Source organism: Lemur catta, chromosome 11 (assembly GCF_020740605.2).
Source record: "Lemur catta isolate mLemCat1 chromosome 11, mLemCat1.pri, whole genome shotgun sequence".
Taxonomy (NCBI): Eukaryota; Metazoa; Chordata; class Mammalia; order Primates; family Lemuridae; genus Lemur; species Lemur catta.
In genome coordinates, this window is record NC_059138.1 from 61,208,600 (window position 1) to 61,225,102 (window position 16,503).

At 32.9% G+C, this 16,503-nt stretch overlaps 1 protein-coding gene across 4 annotated transcripts in view; it reads left to right on the forward strand.

Annotated features, from left to right (window-relative positions):
• Positions 1-15,005, forward strand: part of TMEM106B (transmembrane protein 106B) — a 39,465-nt gene extending 24,460 nt beyond the window's left edge. For 2 of the 4 annotated variants that reach the window (XM_045564314.1, XM_045564315.1), the window contains exon 8: positions 580-1,641. In XM_045564314.1, the coding sequence (XP_045420270.1) occupies positions 580-718 (139 nt within the window). In that variant the 3' untranslated portion in view covers positions 719-1,641. Of the gene's footprint in view, positions 1-579; positions 1,642-11,808; positions 12,047-14,668 lie in introns of those variants that run through there. The other 2 variants (XR_006738136.1, XM_045564316.1) reach the window with 2 other exon arrangements.
• The last annotated feature ends 1,498 nt before the right edge of the window (positions 15,006-16,503 follow it).

The following is a 16,503-nucleotide window of genomic DNA, read 5'->3' on the forward strand; positions in this document are numbered from 1 at the left end:
TTACAAGAATGCTATAAGGTCAAGTAAGTATTATGCCACTTTACAAATTAGGAAATGGTTTCCCAGAGAAGTAGTGTAGGATTACATGACTGCTAAATAGTGAATGTAGACATGACAAGAGCTCAGGAAAATTCCAAGGATTAAGATAAAGAGGACTGAGCATAACATTCATTTCCTTATTGGCATGTAAATTGGGTGTTATCTAAGCCAATAAAACATTGTTGATTATAGGTTTGGTATTTGGGCCATTTGCTGACATCTGATTAACCTTTTTTCTATAATGAAAGAACTGTATATTTAATTTTAAGCATATAATAAACTTCTATATTTTTAACTAAAGATAAGTATTTTTAAAAATTATGTTCATTGTCTGTAATTATTTGGATAGGGCTTGCTCAACTAGCATTTTTGTTGTCTGTTGGGGAAATATTCCCTTAGAGGACTGTGTCCACAATATTAAGTTATCATTAATCAAATAATCTCTCTCTGGAGAGAATTTTCATGTGTAAAAGTAGTCTAACTGTAGAAAATCTTTTAATATAGTTATTAAGTATTTCTCCTGACTTATTTTATCTTTAGGGTTACTGTGACAACAACATACTTTGGCCACTCTGAACAAATATCCCAGGAGAGGTACCAGTATGTCGACTGTGGAAGGAACACAACTTACCAGTTGGGGCAGTCTGAATATCTAAATGTACTTCAGCCACAACAGTAAAAACTGAAAGAGGTACATCTAGAGAAGAACAAATATCTATTGATATTTTCCATACTCATAAAGAGGAGTTATTTCCTAATAGGAGATCTTAAATTGAACAAACCTAAAGTTTACACTTCTATTTTAAGAGTACAGTTAAAAGTACGTGGACTTATAATTATTGCAAATCTCCACTCTGTGTTAATGATATATTTGTACCAGGATCTTTTACTTGAATCTAAATTTACTGATTGATTTTCTTCTACCCCCTCTCCAAAGGGGAAAAACTGAGACTTCCCCTATAGTAAAATAAACAATTACTTGAAAACCATAGTTCTAATCACTACTGAAAACATAATTTTAGTGATGAACATAATTTGAGAAATTTAATTTCTGAATGTTTTTATAGAAAATTACTGAAAGCCCTATTATTCATGGAAGACTTTTAAAGAATAACCTTTTTTTCCTGTTTTATAAATTCCCATTGTTACATGGTAGTATTTCAATTACATGATATTTTAGCTTTTAGCTAAATGTTTTTAGCTTTTCATTTATTGAAATTCTACTCATTTGCATGTTTTTGTCAGTCTTATTTCAAGCTAGTGGTTGTGTGACACTTATAACCAAAATAATCTTTGAAAAATTCCATAGCTAAAATTTTTAAAAGCCCTTAATCTTCCCATATTAGTTACACTTTTGTGAAATTTTTGTGTGATCTTCAAACAGTCATCTAATGTACAATATTGTAAATAAATAAACTGTGCATGGCTTTTATACAGCTTTAATAAATGTCAAATAAAGTGGTACCGATTCAAAATTAAAGCAAGTTGCTCATAAAAATAATAGAAAAATGAAATTCAGAAACCCATAGAATGGGAATAGGTTCCAATTACATGTTGGATCTGACGTAAAATAGATTTGAAATAAAGTATTTTGATTCTCCATTTTTTTATGTTGCTTTTCATACTAAAGAATGGTATGAAACTAACAACTATTAGGTACCCGCTTAATCAATTTTACGAATGTTTTACAGGAGGAAAGTATTTCTTTGATAGAATTATTCAAGAAATCCTGTCATTCAATGATGGTGGCTATATCGAAATAAAACCTATATAAAAATGTAATCACTTTGCACATCATACGGATATGATGCCTCTAGCAGTTACATTTTTAAAGGCTAGTTTTGGTTTTAATTTTATTTAAAATTGTTTTCAAAATGGATTATTGACTTATTCACTTGGCTGTTTTATATTTTCAATACCATTTTCCATTTTTGATCTTTTTTAGCATTTTCATTTACCAATTTCTAAGGACCTTTTAAATATATACCACAAAGTGTAGAGGCTATGTATGATACCAAAAAAGTAAGTGGGTTGAAGTTAATTTCTTTCTGTTTTCTAGTGACAGAAATCAGGTTTCCCTTTCCCCACCCCGGAAGTGCCTAACTTAGGTGTGAACCAGCCTATTTATTAGTTTGACTCTCTCAATGGTAAAACATAAACTTTATTTAATTGTTCAACTCTGCTTTTAAACACACTCAGGTCTTTTAGCTTTCATATTATTTTCTCTAAGTTTTCCTGAGTGAACATTTTAAGTTTAACATTTTTTTTTTATGACTTAGTCTTCTCTTTATCCATTGCTAACTCAGCCATCCTTATTACTGAACCCAAATCACCCTTTTAACAAAACCAATCTTTATTTTCATTTTTCCTCTGCTGTGTTTTCCTGACTATGACCATTCTCATTAAAACTGTACACTTCTCTAATATATTAATTTTGTATTTTTCAAATCATTTTCATTTCCTATCATTTTCTCATTTTGACATCATCTATGTCTATGTATGATATAGGCCCCCAATTTCTCCCAAATTTTCTAATCCTGTGACTTCAAAAATCACCTGTATCTATAGTAGGGCTTCCAAATCTGTTTCTCCATACCTGACCAGTTACCAAATCTAGTTTATTTAGCTAGTGAACTAGAGATACAGTACTTCAATAACTCTGTGTGTTAAATTTGATCATATCGTTTCTATTTTGTTCCCACCCTATCCTCATGTTCCATTTAGTTCAAAATCACCATTCATTTCTTCAAAATCATCATTTAGATACACCTCATACAAAAATCAACCCTTATTTACTTTTCCTGCATTGTGTCTTTTAACGTTGGGAAATTACATTGTATAAATTAAACAGATTTTTTCTTATGATTTGTGAATCTTACATCCTGTTAGAGTGCATGCACAGTATCTCCTGAAGTGACAGGAAAGTGGAGGGATCATTTAGTGACTCGAATCTTTCTTCCTTCATCTTTTAAATTAAGAACACTTTATTACATCTAGTTTCAGTGGAGTTTGAGTCAGAAAAAAGCTAAAATTTAAAATAAATTAAAAAATAGCAAAAGAGAAATAAGGATTGCCCATGACTATCAGAGAGAGTTAAGTAACTGCCAGAACAAAACAGGCTGCAAATTAATAAAACTGTGCAAACACATTCAGGTGAAGCAGAAGTATAGCCATAAAAAATCTGGGAAGAATGAATGAAGCTTTTAGTTTTTCTTAGGTCAATGTCCCATGTGGTTTCTTACATAAAATAGGGTAAGTATCAATATATTTTTTAAAATTGCTCTCAGACTTTATCCACAGGACATGATAAAGATGTTAAAAATTTTTTTCTGATACTTCCCAGAATGACTTGCTTTTAAGTTACACTCTTATAGACTGGTCATTCTAACCAAATCCAATACTATAACAAGCCTCTGTGTGTTGATACCATTTATAGCATGTTGGCCCTTTTTAGAGTTCTTTCATGTTTTTCATACATGATTTCCCATAGTCCTAGGAGTCAGTCAAAGGACAGTAATAGGATCCTCATCTTTAAGAAGAGTAAGGAGAGGCATGGAGAAGTTGAAGGACTGCTGAAGATCACATATTTAGTAAATAGTTTAATTGGAACCAGATCTAGTTTTTCTGCCTCCCATATCTGTGTTCTGTCATTTAAAATGTCCATTGGAAAGCCCAGCTGACTCAGGTTAGTATGATTAAAAGAAGAAAACTTTGCATAGCCAATAGTGACAATCAAAACAATACTGATGGACTAAGATTTTGGCAGCTTTAAGTTGCTATCTGAAATATTTTAAATGGGGAGTGAACACTTGTAAAATACTTTGGAGCATAATGTATAGCTTAATGTTTCTGCTAAAATTTAGTACTCCTTGATGATTCCAAGATAAGACTGATGCATTGTCAGAGTAAATTACTTATGAATAATATAGATATATTTGAGATTTGAAATAATAGTATGCAAATATTAGATACCAGATAAATTGCTTGAAATTGTTAAATGACTATCTTTATTATAGTACATAACATTTAAATGACTTGCGTGCAGTTTTTCTGTGTCTTTTTTGTTTAGGCCAATGAGTTAATTATTTTCTCTAAAAAAATGACAAGAAAATATAACTCACTTCACATCTGACTTATAGTTTGGAAATGAGAGTGCAATTCATAGGCGATGACTGTCAAAACACAATAAAAGTAAAATATTAGTAGACTTGAAACTTCAGCCTAGTGAATCCTTTGTGGTTCTGAGCCCTATTATTGCAAATAATTCTGGATATTTCATTGGAGGACATGTCCTCAACTCTCCTGTACCCCCTATTTTGTTTATTTGTTTTTTAAAGTTCTTAGAATAAACAGTTCTTTATATAATAATTATATTTTATTTAAGAAAATTGTTAGGTACTTTTTAAAAGATGTAAATTTTTAAATTTACAAATATATATCAGTCTTCTTTGATAAGCAATATCAATTGAATTTCAAGTTATTGGGTTATAAGCAAAAGGTTACTTACCATAATGTCATCAGGTAATGATTTTTAGCTCACAACATCTGGAGGCAGCAACTACTTGGCTCAAGTACATCTAAGAGTAATTAGTTTTATTTTTCTCTTTTTTGTAAAATCAGATTTTAAATGAGATGTTTATTTTAAACTACTTTAAGGAAAAAATATTGTGTGTTTCAGATGGTGGGGTAAAAAGACTTTAAACATTATTTCTTTAAAAATTATTTTTACATTAAAATAAAATATATTTGTGACATGCTCAGATCAAAAGTTAACTTCTATATCCCAGATCTACTTATTTCAAAATAAAAATTTTCACTTGTCAGTGGAAATTTCTGATTAGAACTAAAATTTATGTATTTTTATGCTTAGTCAGAATATAAATTTCACCGTGGATTTTTGAAATTTATCTTTAATTTGGATAAAATTAAGTGATACAAAGTTATAAGAATAAAATGGTAATTTCCATTTTTTTAAACTAATGTGATTATGTTTGTAGTTCCTTTTATGAGTGTTCAACACAGCTTCTCAATTGGAGAATATAGTGTGAGATCTGTATTTGACCCTAAAAATATTCTATAAATTAATTTAACAAGCATATGGCAAATTTTTCATAGCAAATCTAGCTCTTCTAGAAGGAAGTTGTTGCCTTCTGTTTAATTACATTAATTGAAATGTGTTTAGGAGAAATGTTTTCAGCATATTTTGTATACTAAAAAACAAAAGGAATTAGTATTGGGCCAATGGCCAAAAGGTACTATTACTACCATGTAGACTGTTACAGTTCAAATTGTCCCACTTCCCCCAGAATTTTAGAAACTAGAAGTCTGGGAGATACTATAGCCGCTGTAGTTGGGTGATTCTAAGTGCTGTCAGTACTTTCATCTTTTAATTATGTGAAATGAAACAAATGCCAAGTTGCAAAAGATGCAGATTTTGTTATGTAATGGTTGGTTTTAGGCATAAAATATCATGCCAGCCATGCCTCATGTGTTTTATCTTATATTTTCCTTCAGAACTAAACTAAAAAAGATTTTGGGAAATGATTTGAAATGCTTGCTCTCTTGACCCAGTTGGTCAGATATTTGAATGATGGTGTTACTAGATTCTAACCATTGATTCTAATTGTGGAATAAAGAATAATATAGAATGAGAATATGTTTGGACACTTAGTCCTTGTTTATATTATGTAGTGGCCTCCATCATGACACATTTATTAAATTTATGAACTAAGCAGTTCTGTAATTGTAACCACGGTTGCTATTCATGTAACAAAACGTGCCATGTAACAAAACATGCGTATGATAGTAGCAAATAGAAATGCCCCCAAATGCTATTTTTTTAATTCAGTTATAACTGTTACTCTTGTAATTGTGTATGACACAATAAAATTTGTAAAAATTTTAGCATGAAAAATAAAATTTGTATCATTCATGTATTTTGGTTATGCTTTTGAAATTCCCCTGACATAAACAAGTCAGTGTAGATAGTGAAAGTCTTAGCTTTAAGCTAAAATCCTTATAGTCCTTCCCTGAACTCCATGTTAGCATCATCTTTGATTTTTCTTCATCCAGTTAGTTTCCAATCAGTTCTCAAATTTTATCCATTTACCTCTGTAATATATCTGGAATCTATCTCATACTTGAAATCTCTGTTGCTATTACAGGCACACATCAGAGATAGTGCAGGTTTGGTTCCAGGTGACATCAATAAAGTGAATATTGCAATAATGCAAGTCACTTTTTTTTGTTTTCCCAGTGCATATAAAGTAATATTTATACCATACTGTAGTCTATTAAGTGTGCAATAGCATTATGTCTGAAAACACAATGTATATACCTTAATAAATAGTTTATTGTTTTGGGAGGCTGGGGTGGGAGCATTGCTTGAAGGCTAGGAGTTCAAGACCAGCCTGGGCAACATAGCAAGACTCTATCCCTAAAAAAATTAAAAATTAAAATTAGCCCTCCTGCCTATAATCCTAGCTACTCAGGAAGCTGAGACAGGAAGACCACTTGAGCCCAGAAGTTGAAAGTTACAGTGAGCTACTATCCACCACTCCACTCCAACCTGTGTGACAGAATGAGACTCTGTCTCTATAAAAACAGAAATTTTTTAAAATATTGCTAAAAATGCCAATGATCAACTGAGCCTTCAGTGAGTCATAGTCTTTTTACTGGTGGAGGATCTTGCCTCAGTGTTGATGGCTGCTGGCTGATCAGGGTGGTGGTTGCTAACAGTTGGGATGGCTGTGGCAATTTCTTAACATAAGGCAATGAAATTTGCTGCATCAATTGACTCTTCATGAAAGAGTCTCACAGTAGAATTTTTTTCATATTGGAGTCAATCCTCATAAACCCTGCCACTGCTTTATCAACTAAGTTTATGTAATATTCTCAATCCCTTGTCATTTCAACAGTGGTGACAGCATGTTCACCAGGAGTGCATTCCCTCTCAAGAAACCACATTTTTGCTCATCTGTAAGAAGCAGCTTCTCATTTGTTCAAGTTTTATCATGAGATTGCAGCAATTCAGTCAGATCTTCAGACTCCACTTCTAATTCTAGTTTTTTTCCTCCCCTGAAGTCTTGAACTCTTCAAATCATCCATGAGGGCTGAAATCAACTTCTTCCAAACTTCTGTTAATGTTGATATTTTGACCTCCTTCCATGAATCACAAATGTTCTTAACAGCATCTGGAATGGTGAATTATTTCCAGAAGGTTTTCAATTTACTTAGCCCAGATCCATCAGAATAATCACTTTTTTTGGCAGCTGTAGCCTTACGAAATATATTTTTTAAACAATAAGACTTGAAAGTTGAAATTACTTTTTGATCCATGGGCTGCAGAATGCAGGCATAAAAGCAACATTTAATCTCCTACATCTCCATCAGAGCTCTTGGGTTACCAGGTGCATCGTCAATGATCAGTGATATTTTGAAAGAAATAATTTTCTTCTGAGCAGTAGGTTTCAACAGTGGGCTTAAAATATTCAGTAAACCATGCTGCAAACAGATGTGCTATCATCCAGGCTTTGTTCCATTTATACAGCACAGGCAGAGTAGATTTAGCATAAGTCTTAGGGACCCTAGAATTTTCAGAATGGTAAATGAGCGTTGGTTTCAACTTAGTCACCAGCTGCATTAGCCTCTTAACAAGAGAGTCAACCTGTCCTTTGAAGCTTTGAAGCCAGGCATTGACTTTTCTAACTGTGAAAGTCCTAGAAGACATCATCTTTCAATATAAAGTGGTTTTATCTACATTGAAAATCTGTTGTTTAGTGTAGCCACCTTCATCAATGATCTTAGCTAGACCTTCTGGATAACTTGTTGCAGCTTCTATATCAGCACTTGTTGCTTCACCTTTCACTTTTATGTTATGGAGACAGCTTCTTTCCTTAAATGTCATGAACCAACTTCTGCTAGCTTCCAACTTTTTTTCTATAGCTTCCTGACCTCTCTCAGCCTTCACAAGATTAAAGAGAGTTAGATCCTTGTTCTGGATGAGGCTTTGGCTTAAGGGAAATTTTGTGGCTGGTTTGAACTTCTATCCAGACCACTAAACCTTCATATCTGCAATAAAGCTGTTTTGCTTTCTTATCATTCATGTGTTCACTGAAGTGACACTTTTAATTTTCTTCAAGATTTTTGCCTTTGCTTTCACCACTTGGCTAACTGTTTGGTGGAAGAGGCCTCTCAGCCTAACTCAGCTTTTAACACCTCTTCCTCACTAACCATAATCATTTCTTGCTTTTGATCGAACATAAAAGACATGCGACTCTTCCTTTCACTTGACCACTTAGAAGCTATTGTAGATTTGTTGATTTTAATGTTGGGTATCTTTGGGAATAAGGAGAGAGACGGGGGAACAGCCAGCCAGTGGAGTAGTCAGAACACACACAACATTTATGTATTAAGTTCACTGTCTTATATGGGTGCAGTTTGTAGTACCCCTAACAATTACAATGGTAACATCAAAGATTGCTGATTACAGATTATTATAACGGATGTAATAATAATGAAAAAGTTTGAAATATTGCCAGAATTACCAAAATGTGACACAGAGACAGGACGTGAACACATGCTGCAGGAAAAAGGGCATCCATAGACTTGCTGGATGCAGGGTTGCCACAAACTTTCAATTTGTTAAAAATAAAATATCTGTGAAGCACAATGAAGTGATGCCTAATAAAACAAAGTATGCCTGTACTTTCTTATTTTTTGCTGAAAAAAAGGCCAAGTCCTTTCTCTGGTGTTGAGAACCTTTTATCATCTAGCTACAGCCTAAATTCACAATAGTATTTCTTCTTCCTGCCTCTCATCTGTTTCCCAGCCAAACTGAAATATTTCTCATCCCTTAGAAACACACCTTTCTTTTATCCCTTTGCTCATGCTGTTCCCTTTTTCTTAGAAAATTATTTGACAATTTCTTTCACCCCCAATCCTATCTTTTTCAATCCTCAGCTCGAGTTTTCCACCCCTCCATCCCTCTGTCTCTGTCTCCCCGCAAACTTAAACATTTGGTGACTTTTTTCTGACTGTTTGCTTTTAAAGGAAATGCCCAATCACAAAGAAAATTTATTTTGGTTTTTGAACTCAAATGTTTTGTTTTGAATTGAACTTAACACTTTTTTTAAACTTTTAATCTACATTAATTCAAACAACTTTTGTCAGCTTAGAGTTAGTGTTTTAATTACTGTTTTAAAAACCTTATGTCAAGTAGCATGATCAGAAATTAGAAGAAATGTGCCCAAAAATATCTCTGTAGAAAAATAGGGAAAAATAAAAAACAAGATTTATTACTTAAGTATGCTCCACCTAGCCAGTTTCTCACTAGAGAAGAATCATTAACAAATGTATAAGGCCTTTTCTGGTAGATTTCTGTTTCCTTGATTAGTGGTTTTCAGAATTTTTTAAAGCTATGAAATGTATATTTTTAAACAGCCCTTATAATCCCAATATGTTACAAAATGTAGATGTTTTGATTTAGCGGAGAGCAGGAGACCTGAAGTCCTTACTGCTCATCTTTTTAGGGCCCCCTGAGCCAGTGGCTTTGAGTGGGGTGTACAGTCACTTCTTTAATGTTAACTTAGTATGTTTACCAAAACTGATTTGGTTTATGACTGAAAAATAATTTGTAACTGGGAAAATACAAGTTTAAATTTATATTTTATGAATAGCTTTGAAAATGATAAGAGTAAAACAAATGTAATTCCTAATTTTCTAAGAAGTGATTTTCCATTTTTACGTATATTTCAAATGTTTAGTTTTCAAAGCGAACATTTAAAAAAGAAATTTGAGACCTTGTACAAGGCATACCATCTAAAAATGATTTCATAATGAAGATTCCAACATTTATTTTCATTCCATGAATTCCAGATTCAATAATGGAATATATTAATAATAGCATTTTTTAACGTTACCAGAAAAGATAAAGTACCAAGAATCCTAATCCCAAATTTGCTTTAGATATTTAATTCTTAAATTTAAAGTGACACCCTCCCAAACAAACCAATTTTTATTATTGATAATTTGTTAACAATTCTTTCCACTGTTTACAATAAATCTAAATGGAGACAACATGGATATCTGTAACAACCTTTGTAAAGTTAAGATTAAGGTTAAAGTCATATTTTTCACAGAGAGTGTTTTACTCAAATGTAAACTTTCACATAACTGAGATGATCTAATTGTGTCCTTACTGGATAACTTTTGTGTTTTTTAAGTTAAGTGGTAAGGAATTTCCTAAAATTAAATTATTTGATATTTATGTCATTTATTACACTTAGTTTAAAAGCATAACTTTCAACCATTATCTTTTTTTCCTCCCAAAAATACTAGTTGGCTGTTTTATAAGCCTGTATCTGGTTTTAAAAAAAGAGCACTCCTGGACCATGGAAATCCGTATTCTTCTTTTTGTGCCTTTTCTCTTTTCCATAGGACCTGTCATCATGTAAAACACTATGCATAGCTGATTTATGTATTTATTGTCTGCATATTTATACTGAAACAGTAAGAGATCCCCGAGAGCAGGGATTCTTATTTGTTTCATTAACTATTGCACCATTCAAATTACTTATCACTCAAATGTTTGTCAAATACCATCACTAGATTTTTACAGAATCTTAAAAAATGTTCCATTATTTTCAAGGTTTTCATTTGTAATAGTCAATATGAAAATATTATTTAGCTACAAACTGGGCATTTCTTCATGTTACTTTACCATTAATGATTTCAACAGTAACATCTGTGACATGATTCAGAAAGAGGAGGCCAAAACATTACTGTCATATTAAAAAGTCAGCTTAGGCTTTATGTACATGACTACTGTCAAACTCACATTTTAATATATGAAGAAGATTGTATGAAAAGCCATGTTAATGCATTTATGTAGTCTGTATTTTGATACTATTTAAATTTTGAAGAGAGACTTATGGTTCTCCAAAAAAGAAAAAATAATTGAAAAAGTATGTTGTGCTATCAGGGAAAATTTGTTCTGTTCATATACAAGGCCATATACATTTACCTACCTTTTAAAAAAATTAGTGGTACTCTATAATCTTTGTAGTTGTTTAATATCTGTTAAGAAATATAAATGTAACAGACTTTAAAAAATTACTTCAGCAGGCAATGTGTTTAATGAAGAAAAGTTAATGATCAAAGTAATAGCTAAAATGTTAAGAGCTTTTTCTGTGTCAGGCACTATAATAAGCATTCTTTACATATTATTTTGTGTAATATTTATAGCTTTATGAGGTATGTAATATAATCATTTCTATTTTCCATTTTAAAAAACTGAGGCTTAGTTCAACTTGGGGTTTAAATTTTGACTTGATCTTTCAACTAAAAACTAAACTCATTGACAATGTTGGGGAAATGATGCATTGCTTGTGATCCACACTACTCTGGGTTTTAACTTAGTTGACCTCTATCATTTTAAGATTTATTAATGTCAAAAGTATTGTGTAAAGAGTACCACAAGGTCCCTTTATGAAAACTATTTTCATCATATTTTTCATAGTATATCTACAGAGCTAATCATGATACTTAGAATTGCAAGAATTCAAAACGTTGTGGTGATAGGTACCCAAAGTTTGAATCCAGTAAACTTCACCAACAACTATATACAAGGCACTGTGTTTGGTTATAGGGGATATGAGATGAAAGTATACAGTTCCAACGTCAACCTCAAAAAAAGACAACGTAATGGCTAAGAATAAAATGAATCCCCACCTTTATCTCTTGGACACTTTACCCTCTTCTACTCTTCAGTGTCAATTTCAATACTACTTTGGAGAACATCTGAAGTACAACCTGTAGCATTTTGAGGGGCTGATCTCTCCAATCATTGTACTGCAAATGGGTTACAGGTGTGCCAGCCCTCCGCAGGCCAGGTGACTGGTCATCTCAGACGGTGAGCATCCTTGTTAGTTTGTCCTAATGGGCTGAACAAATATTTCTGTGAACGTCACAGAGGATAAATGTTGGGAAGTGGCTATGCTTTAAGGAGATGATGAACAAACGAATTTCTCTTCATTAATCCTATTAACAGACAGAAAGTACTATGTGGCACATTTCCCAGACTTTGATTAGAATAGATTATCGTATTATTTACTTAATTTTTCCCTCAAGTCAACTCTGGGTTTTAACTTGGATCTGCTTTTATCATTTTATAACTTATCAAAGCAAATAATTTTTTAAACATAAACATATGTATAATTCAAAGCAACAGTAAAATAAAACTAACTTCCCTGGGCAACCATCTTACATACCAGTTCTGGCTGTGTAGGCATACTGATTTACAAGAAAATCAAAATGACTTTATTATATAGGGTGAGTCACTTGAAAGATTCTTTATAAAGCAACATGATTTCATATGCCAGAAGCATTTTTCACATACTCTTTTCATTCCTCAATTGTAGAAATACAGTATTCAAGAATATTTGCTCTCAGTGGTGAGCATTTTTATTTAGTTTATCTAAAGCTGTAGACAAAATAGTGGCAGCAAGCCACCACTTTAAATTGTTTTCCAAACTACCTACTTAAAGGTTTAGACAGTTCATTCTAATAGGATTCCAGTTGAGCTGCAGAGACATTTAGCCAGAGTATTTGGCTGTATACAGAATTAACTGAAACTCCTACTAATGTAAATAGCAGATATTTATCTTTATTTGTTTTGCAAGTCTAAGTTACTTTGTAGCTGAAAAGTTGAAGCAATAAGGCGGCCTAGTAACCATGTCTGTTTACTCTTTTTATGAGCAGTGAGGTCATAGGTAATGTCATCATGTGATTATTTGGCCCACCTGATTTTTAGCCCACTCATAGGTTTATGATTTTAAGGTTAAATTTTTAAAAATATGAGACTAACACAAGCCCACCCTCTGTAATTCAAATCCATTTATTTCAGATATCAAGCTTAATCAAAGTATCGAGTATGAATTTACACTTGACACAAATAATTTAAATAAAATGTGATTTTTTTTTTCTTTCAGATTGGAAAATACTAAAAAGATTTATATTAACCATTAATAGCACATGTGTGGAAATGGTCTTAATTGTGTACTCTTCTTTCAATTTCAAATATACATGCCTGGACCCAAGAACTCTGGTTTTAGGAATTTTTCTTTCTGGAATATTTATATGAATAAATAAGTAAATAAGTATGAATTTCAAATTTTAACATATTACAGTGAACATATACTGCAGAACATATTTCTCCTAATCCAAATTAATTTTTAAGAAAGGAAATATCTCTACTCAATTATAAAAGGAGAAATTTAGAATTAACTATTAACTAGTAACTAAAAAAAAAATCACTGTGAAATAAAAAAAAAAAAAAGACAGGATTGTATTAAAGGGAGAACATAGTATAAAATTCATATGATGAAATCCTAACTCTCATTGTGGTGGTATTAGGAGGTGGGGCCTTTGGTGGCTGATTAGGTAAGAAGGGCAGAGCCATCCTAAATGGGATTAGTACCCTTATACACGAAACTCCAGAGAGCTCCCTCCCACCATGGGAGGACTCAACAAGAAGACAGCCATCTGTAAACCACAAAGCAGGCTCTCACCAGACATTAGATCTGCCATTGCTTTTATCTAGGATTGCCCAGTCTCCAGAACTGTGAAAAATAAATTTTTGTTGTTTATAAGACACCCAGTTTATGATAATTTTGTCATAATGGCCCAAGCTGACTAAGGCGTATACTGTGATCATGAATGAGAAGATTCAATACAGAAAGTCTGTTCCAAAAACAGATTTATAAATTCAGCATTATCCCATCCAAAATCCTAACAAAAATGTTCATGCAACTTGACAAGCTGATTCTAAAACTTGGAAGGATAAATGTTACAGATTCACAAATTCAGTTATCTTAAGCAAAATCTTAACAAACAAAAATTGTCATGGAACTTGACAGGCTAATTCTAAAACTCAGAAGAATAAATGTGCAAGACTAGCCAAGAAATCTTTTGAAAAGTAAACTGAAATTATGGGTTTTCCATAGTAACTATTACATCATATTTTATAGCTATAGAAATGAAAACAGCCTAGTATTGACCCAGAAATAGAAAAAGAGGTTTAGGAACTGAATACAGATCCATAAGTCTCCCATTACTTTAAAGTTGGCCTTTAAAACTAGTAGGTAAAGACATACTATTTAATAAATGGTGTCTGAATTAAGTTAAATCCATGCCCCATATTGTTCACAAAAATAAATCAAGAGAAATTAATGTTCTAAGCCAGGGGTCAGAAAACTCATGGGCTGGCTGCTTATTTTTGTAAATAAAGTTTACTTGGGACACAGCCAGGCACATTCATGTGTTTATGTATTGTCTATTGCATCTTTCACATAGCACCAGAGTTGAATAGTGACACAACAATGACCATATGGACTAAAAATCCTAAAATATTTTTTCTTTGGCTCTTTAAGAAAAACTTGTCTGACCTCTGATCTAAGCATTAAAAAATAACCATAAAGCATTTGTCAAGGTGTAGAAAAATTAAAAATACTTGTATAACTTTCAAAGTTAGTAGTTGTTATTAATTATAGTAGGATAGTTACTAAATCAAATAATCCTAGTATCTCAGTACTTTATCCTAATAAAAGTTTATTTCTCATTTATGTTCCAGTCCTAAACTGATTGTTGTTCTGTTGCATGGCAGTCTCTTAGAATCATGAAGATGTTTCCATCTCTTAAAACAATGAAGACCTACCCTACCTCTTCTGCTCTGGCAAGCTAAACTAAGAAGAAAAAAGAGTATGAAGGATCTTGTGGGAGTTTTTTTAGGTTCCATTCCCAGACTAGCATAACTCATTTCTGCCCATGTTTCCCTTAGAGTAGCAAAGTTCTGGGAGAAATAAGAAAGTTGAATGTATCCGGAAAGAACTGTGTGAGTGTCCAGCAGCATTAAGCACCTGCTTGAGTTCGTTGTTATTAACTAAAAGTGAAAGTAATCAATGTATTTGTGCATTTCATTCCAGACACATTTAGTCCCCTATATTTGAACCCAGAGTAGCTGTAAAATAGATTTAATCATAAAATTAGTTTTGTAAAGTGAAAATGTTGAAGGAAGAGAGATACAGGAGTTAAGTGTGTACGCATTGGAGAGATTATAATCATCAAATTTAAACTGGATTAGGAGAGGGAAGTGTTATGGTGTGAATGTTTGTGTCCCACTCAGACTCACATGTTGAAGCTCTAACCCCCAGTTGATGGTATTTGGAGGTGGAGTCACAGGGAGGTGATTAGAATTAGATGGGATCATCAGGGGAGAGCCCTTATGATGAGATTAGCAGCCTTATAAGAAGAGGAAGAGTGAGATCTCCCTCTTTCTCCTTTGTTGTGCACTGAGGAAAGATTATGATCACAAAGATCACAGAAGAAGGCAGCTAATTGCAAGCCAGGTAGAGAGCCCTCACCAAACACTGAACTGGCTGGCTCCTTGATCTTTGGACTTCCCAGCCACTGAAACTGTAGGAAAATAAATTTCTGTTGTTTAAGCTACCCAGTCTATGGTATTTTGTTATGGCAGGCTGAGCAGACTAATACAGAAGGAGACAGAACAAGAAGGTGAGGGTCAGTAAAAAGGATTTTTGGATTATGTTGTTGAAATTTGGGGGATGAGGAGACTAGATATTGAGATTATAGTGGGGGGGGTGCCAGATATTGATAATGTCAGGGGGTGTGACTATGGGAATGAGTGACTGAATTCGGGTGAAGGTTTTGGGAAGAGAGGAGGTCAAGAAACTGATAGGCTCGTGTTTTACAAGGACTATTTATGTTCTCATCAAAGATTGAAATAGAGTTGGAGAAAGTGACGTGAGTCGGGGGCTAAAAATTATAGTGATTGACATAACTGATGATACATTTAAAGAGGCAAATTTTAGAACAGGTAATAATAATCATGGCAGCAATAATAATAGTAGATACCTTTTATGGAACAACTGCAAGTACAAGTTAAGTACTCTGTATACACTGTATTTGTTAATTCTCCCCCAGCACTAAAAAGCAGAGGTTATCATCACCATTTACGAAGAAAGAATCTGAATCTCAGAGAGGTTAGTTAACTTTCCTAAGATCACAGAACGAGTAAGCGGCTATGCTAGGGTTTCAGCACCAATCAATGTGAATATAAACCCTCAGGATAGGATAGGCTGCTTATTTTAAAGTTTTTTTTTTTCTTAATAGTTTTTACTCATTTAGAAGCAGAAGCAAGAATACATTTTTCAACAGCTTTGTCTCCTCAAAAATAAACAGAAATTAGAGCTTGAGCCACCAGCCTTTTTTTCTCATCTTTTTATTCTAACCGCATTCCCTCTTCACACTACCACACGTACTTCAATCTGACAATAAGAAGCATAGTAGGTTTTCCAAACTTTAGACCTTAATGTCCCACCTTCATGTTTATCATCATTTCTGCTTACTCCCTAAACCTAGATTCTACCTACTTTAGCTTTCTCCTAA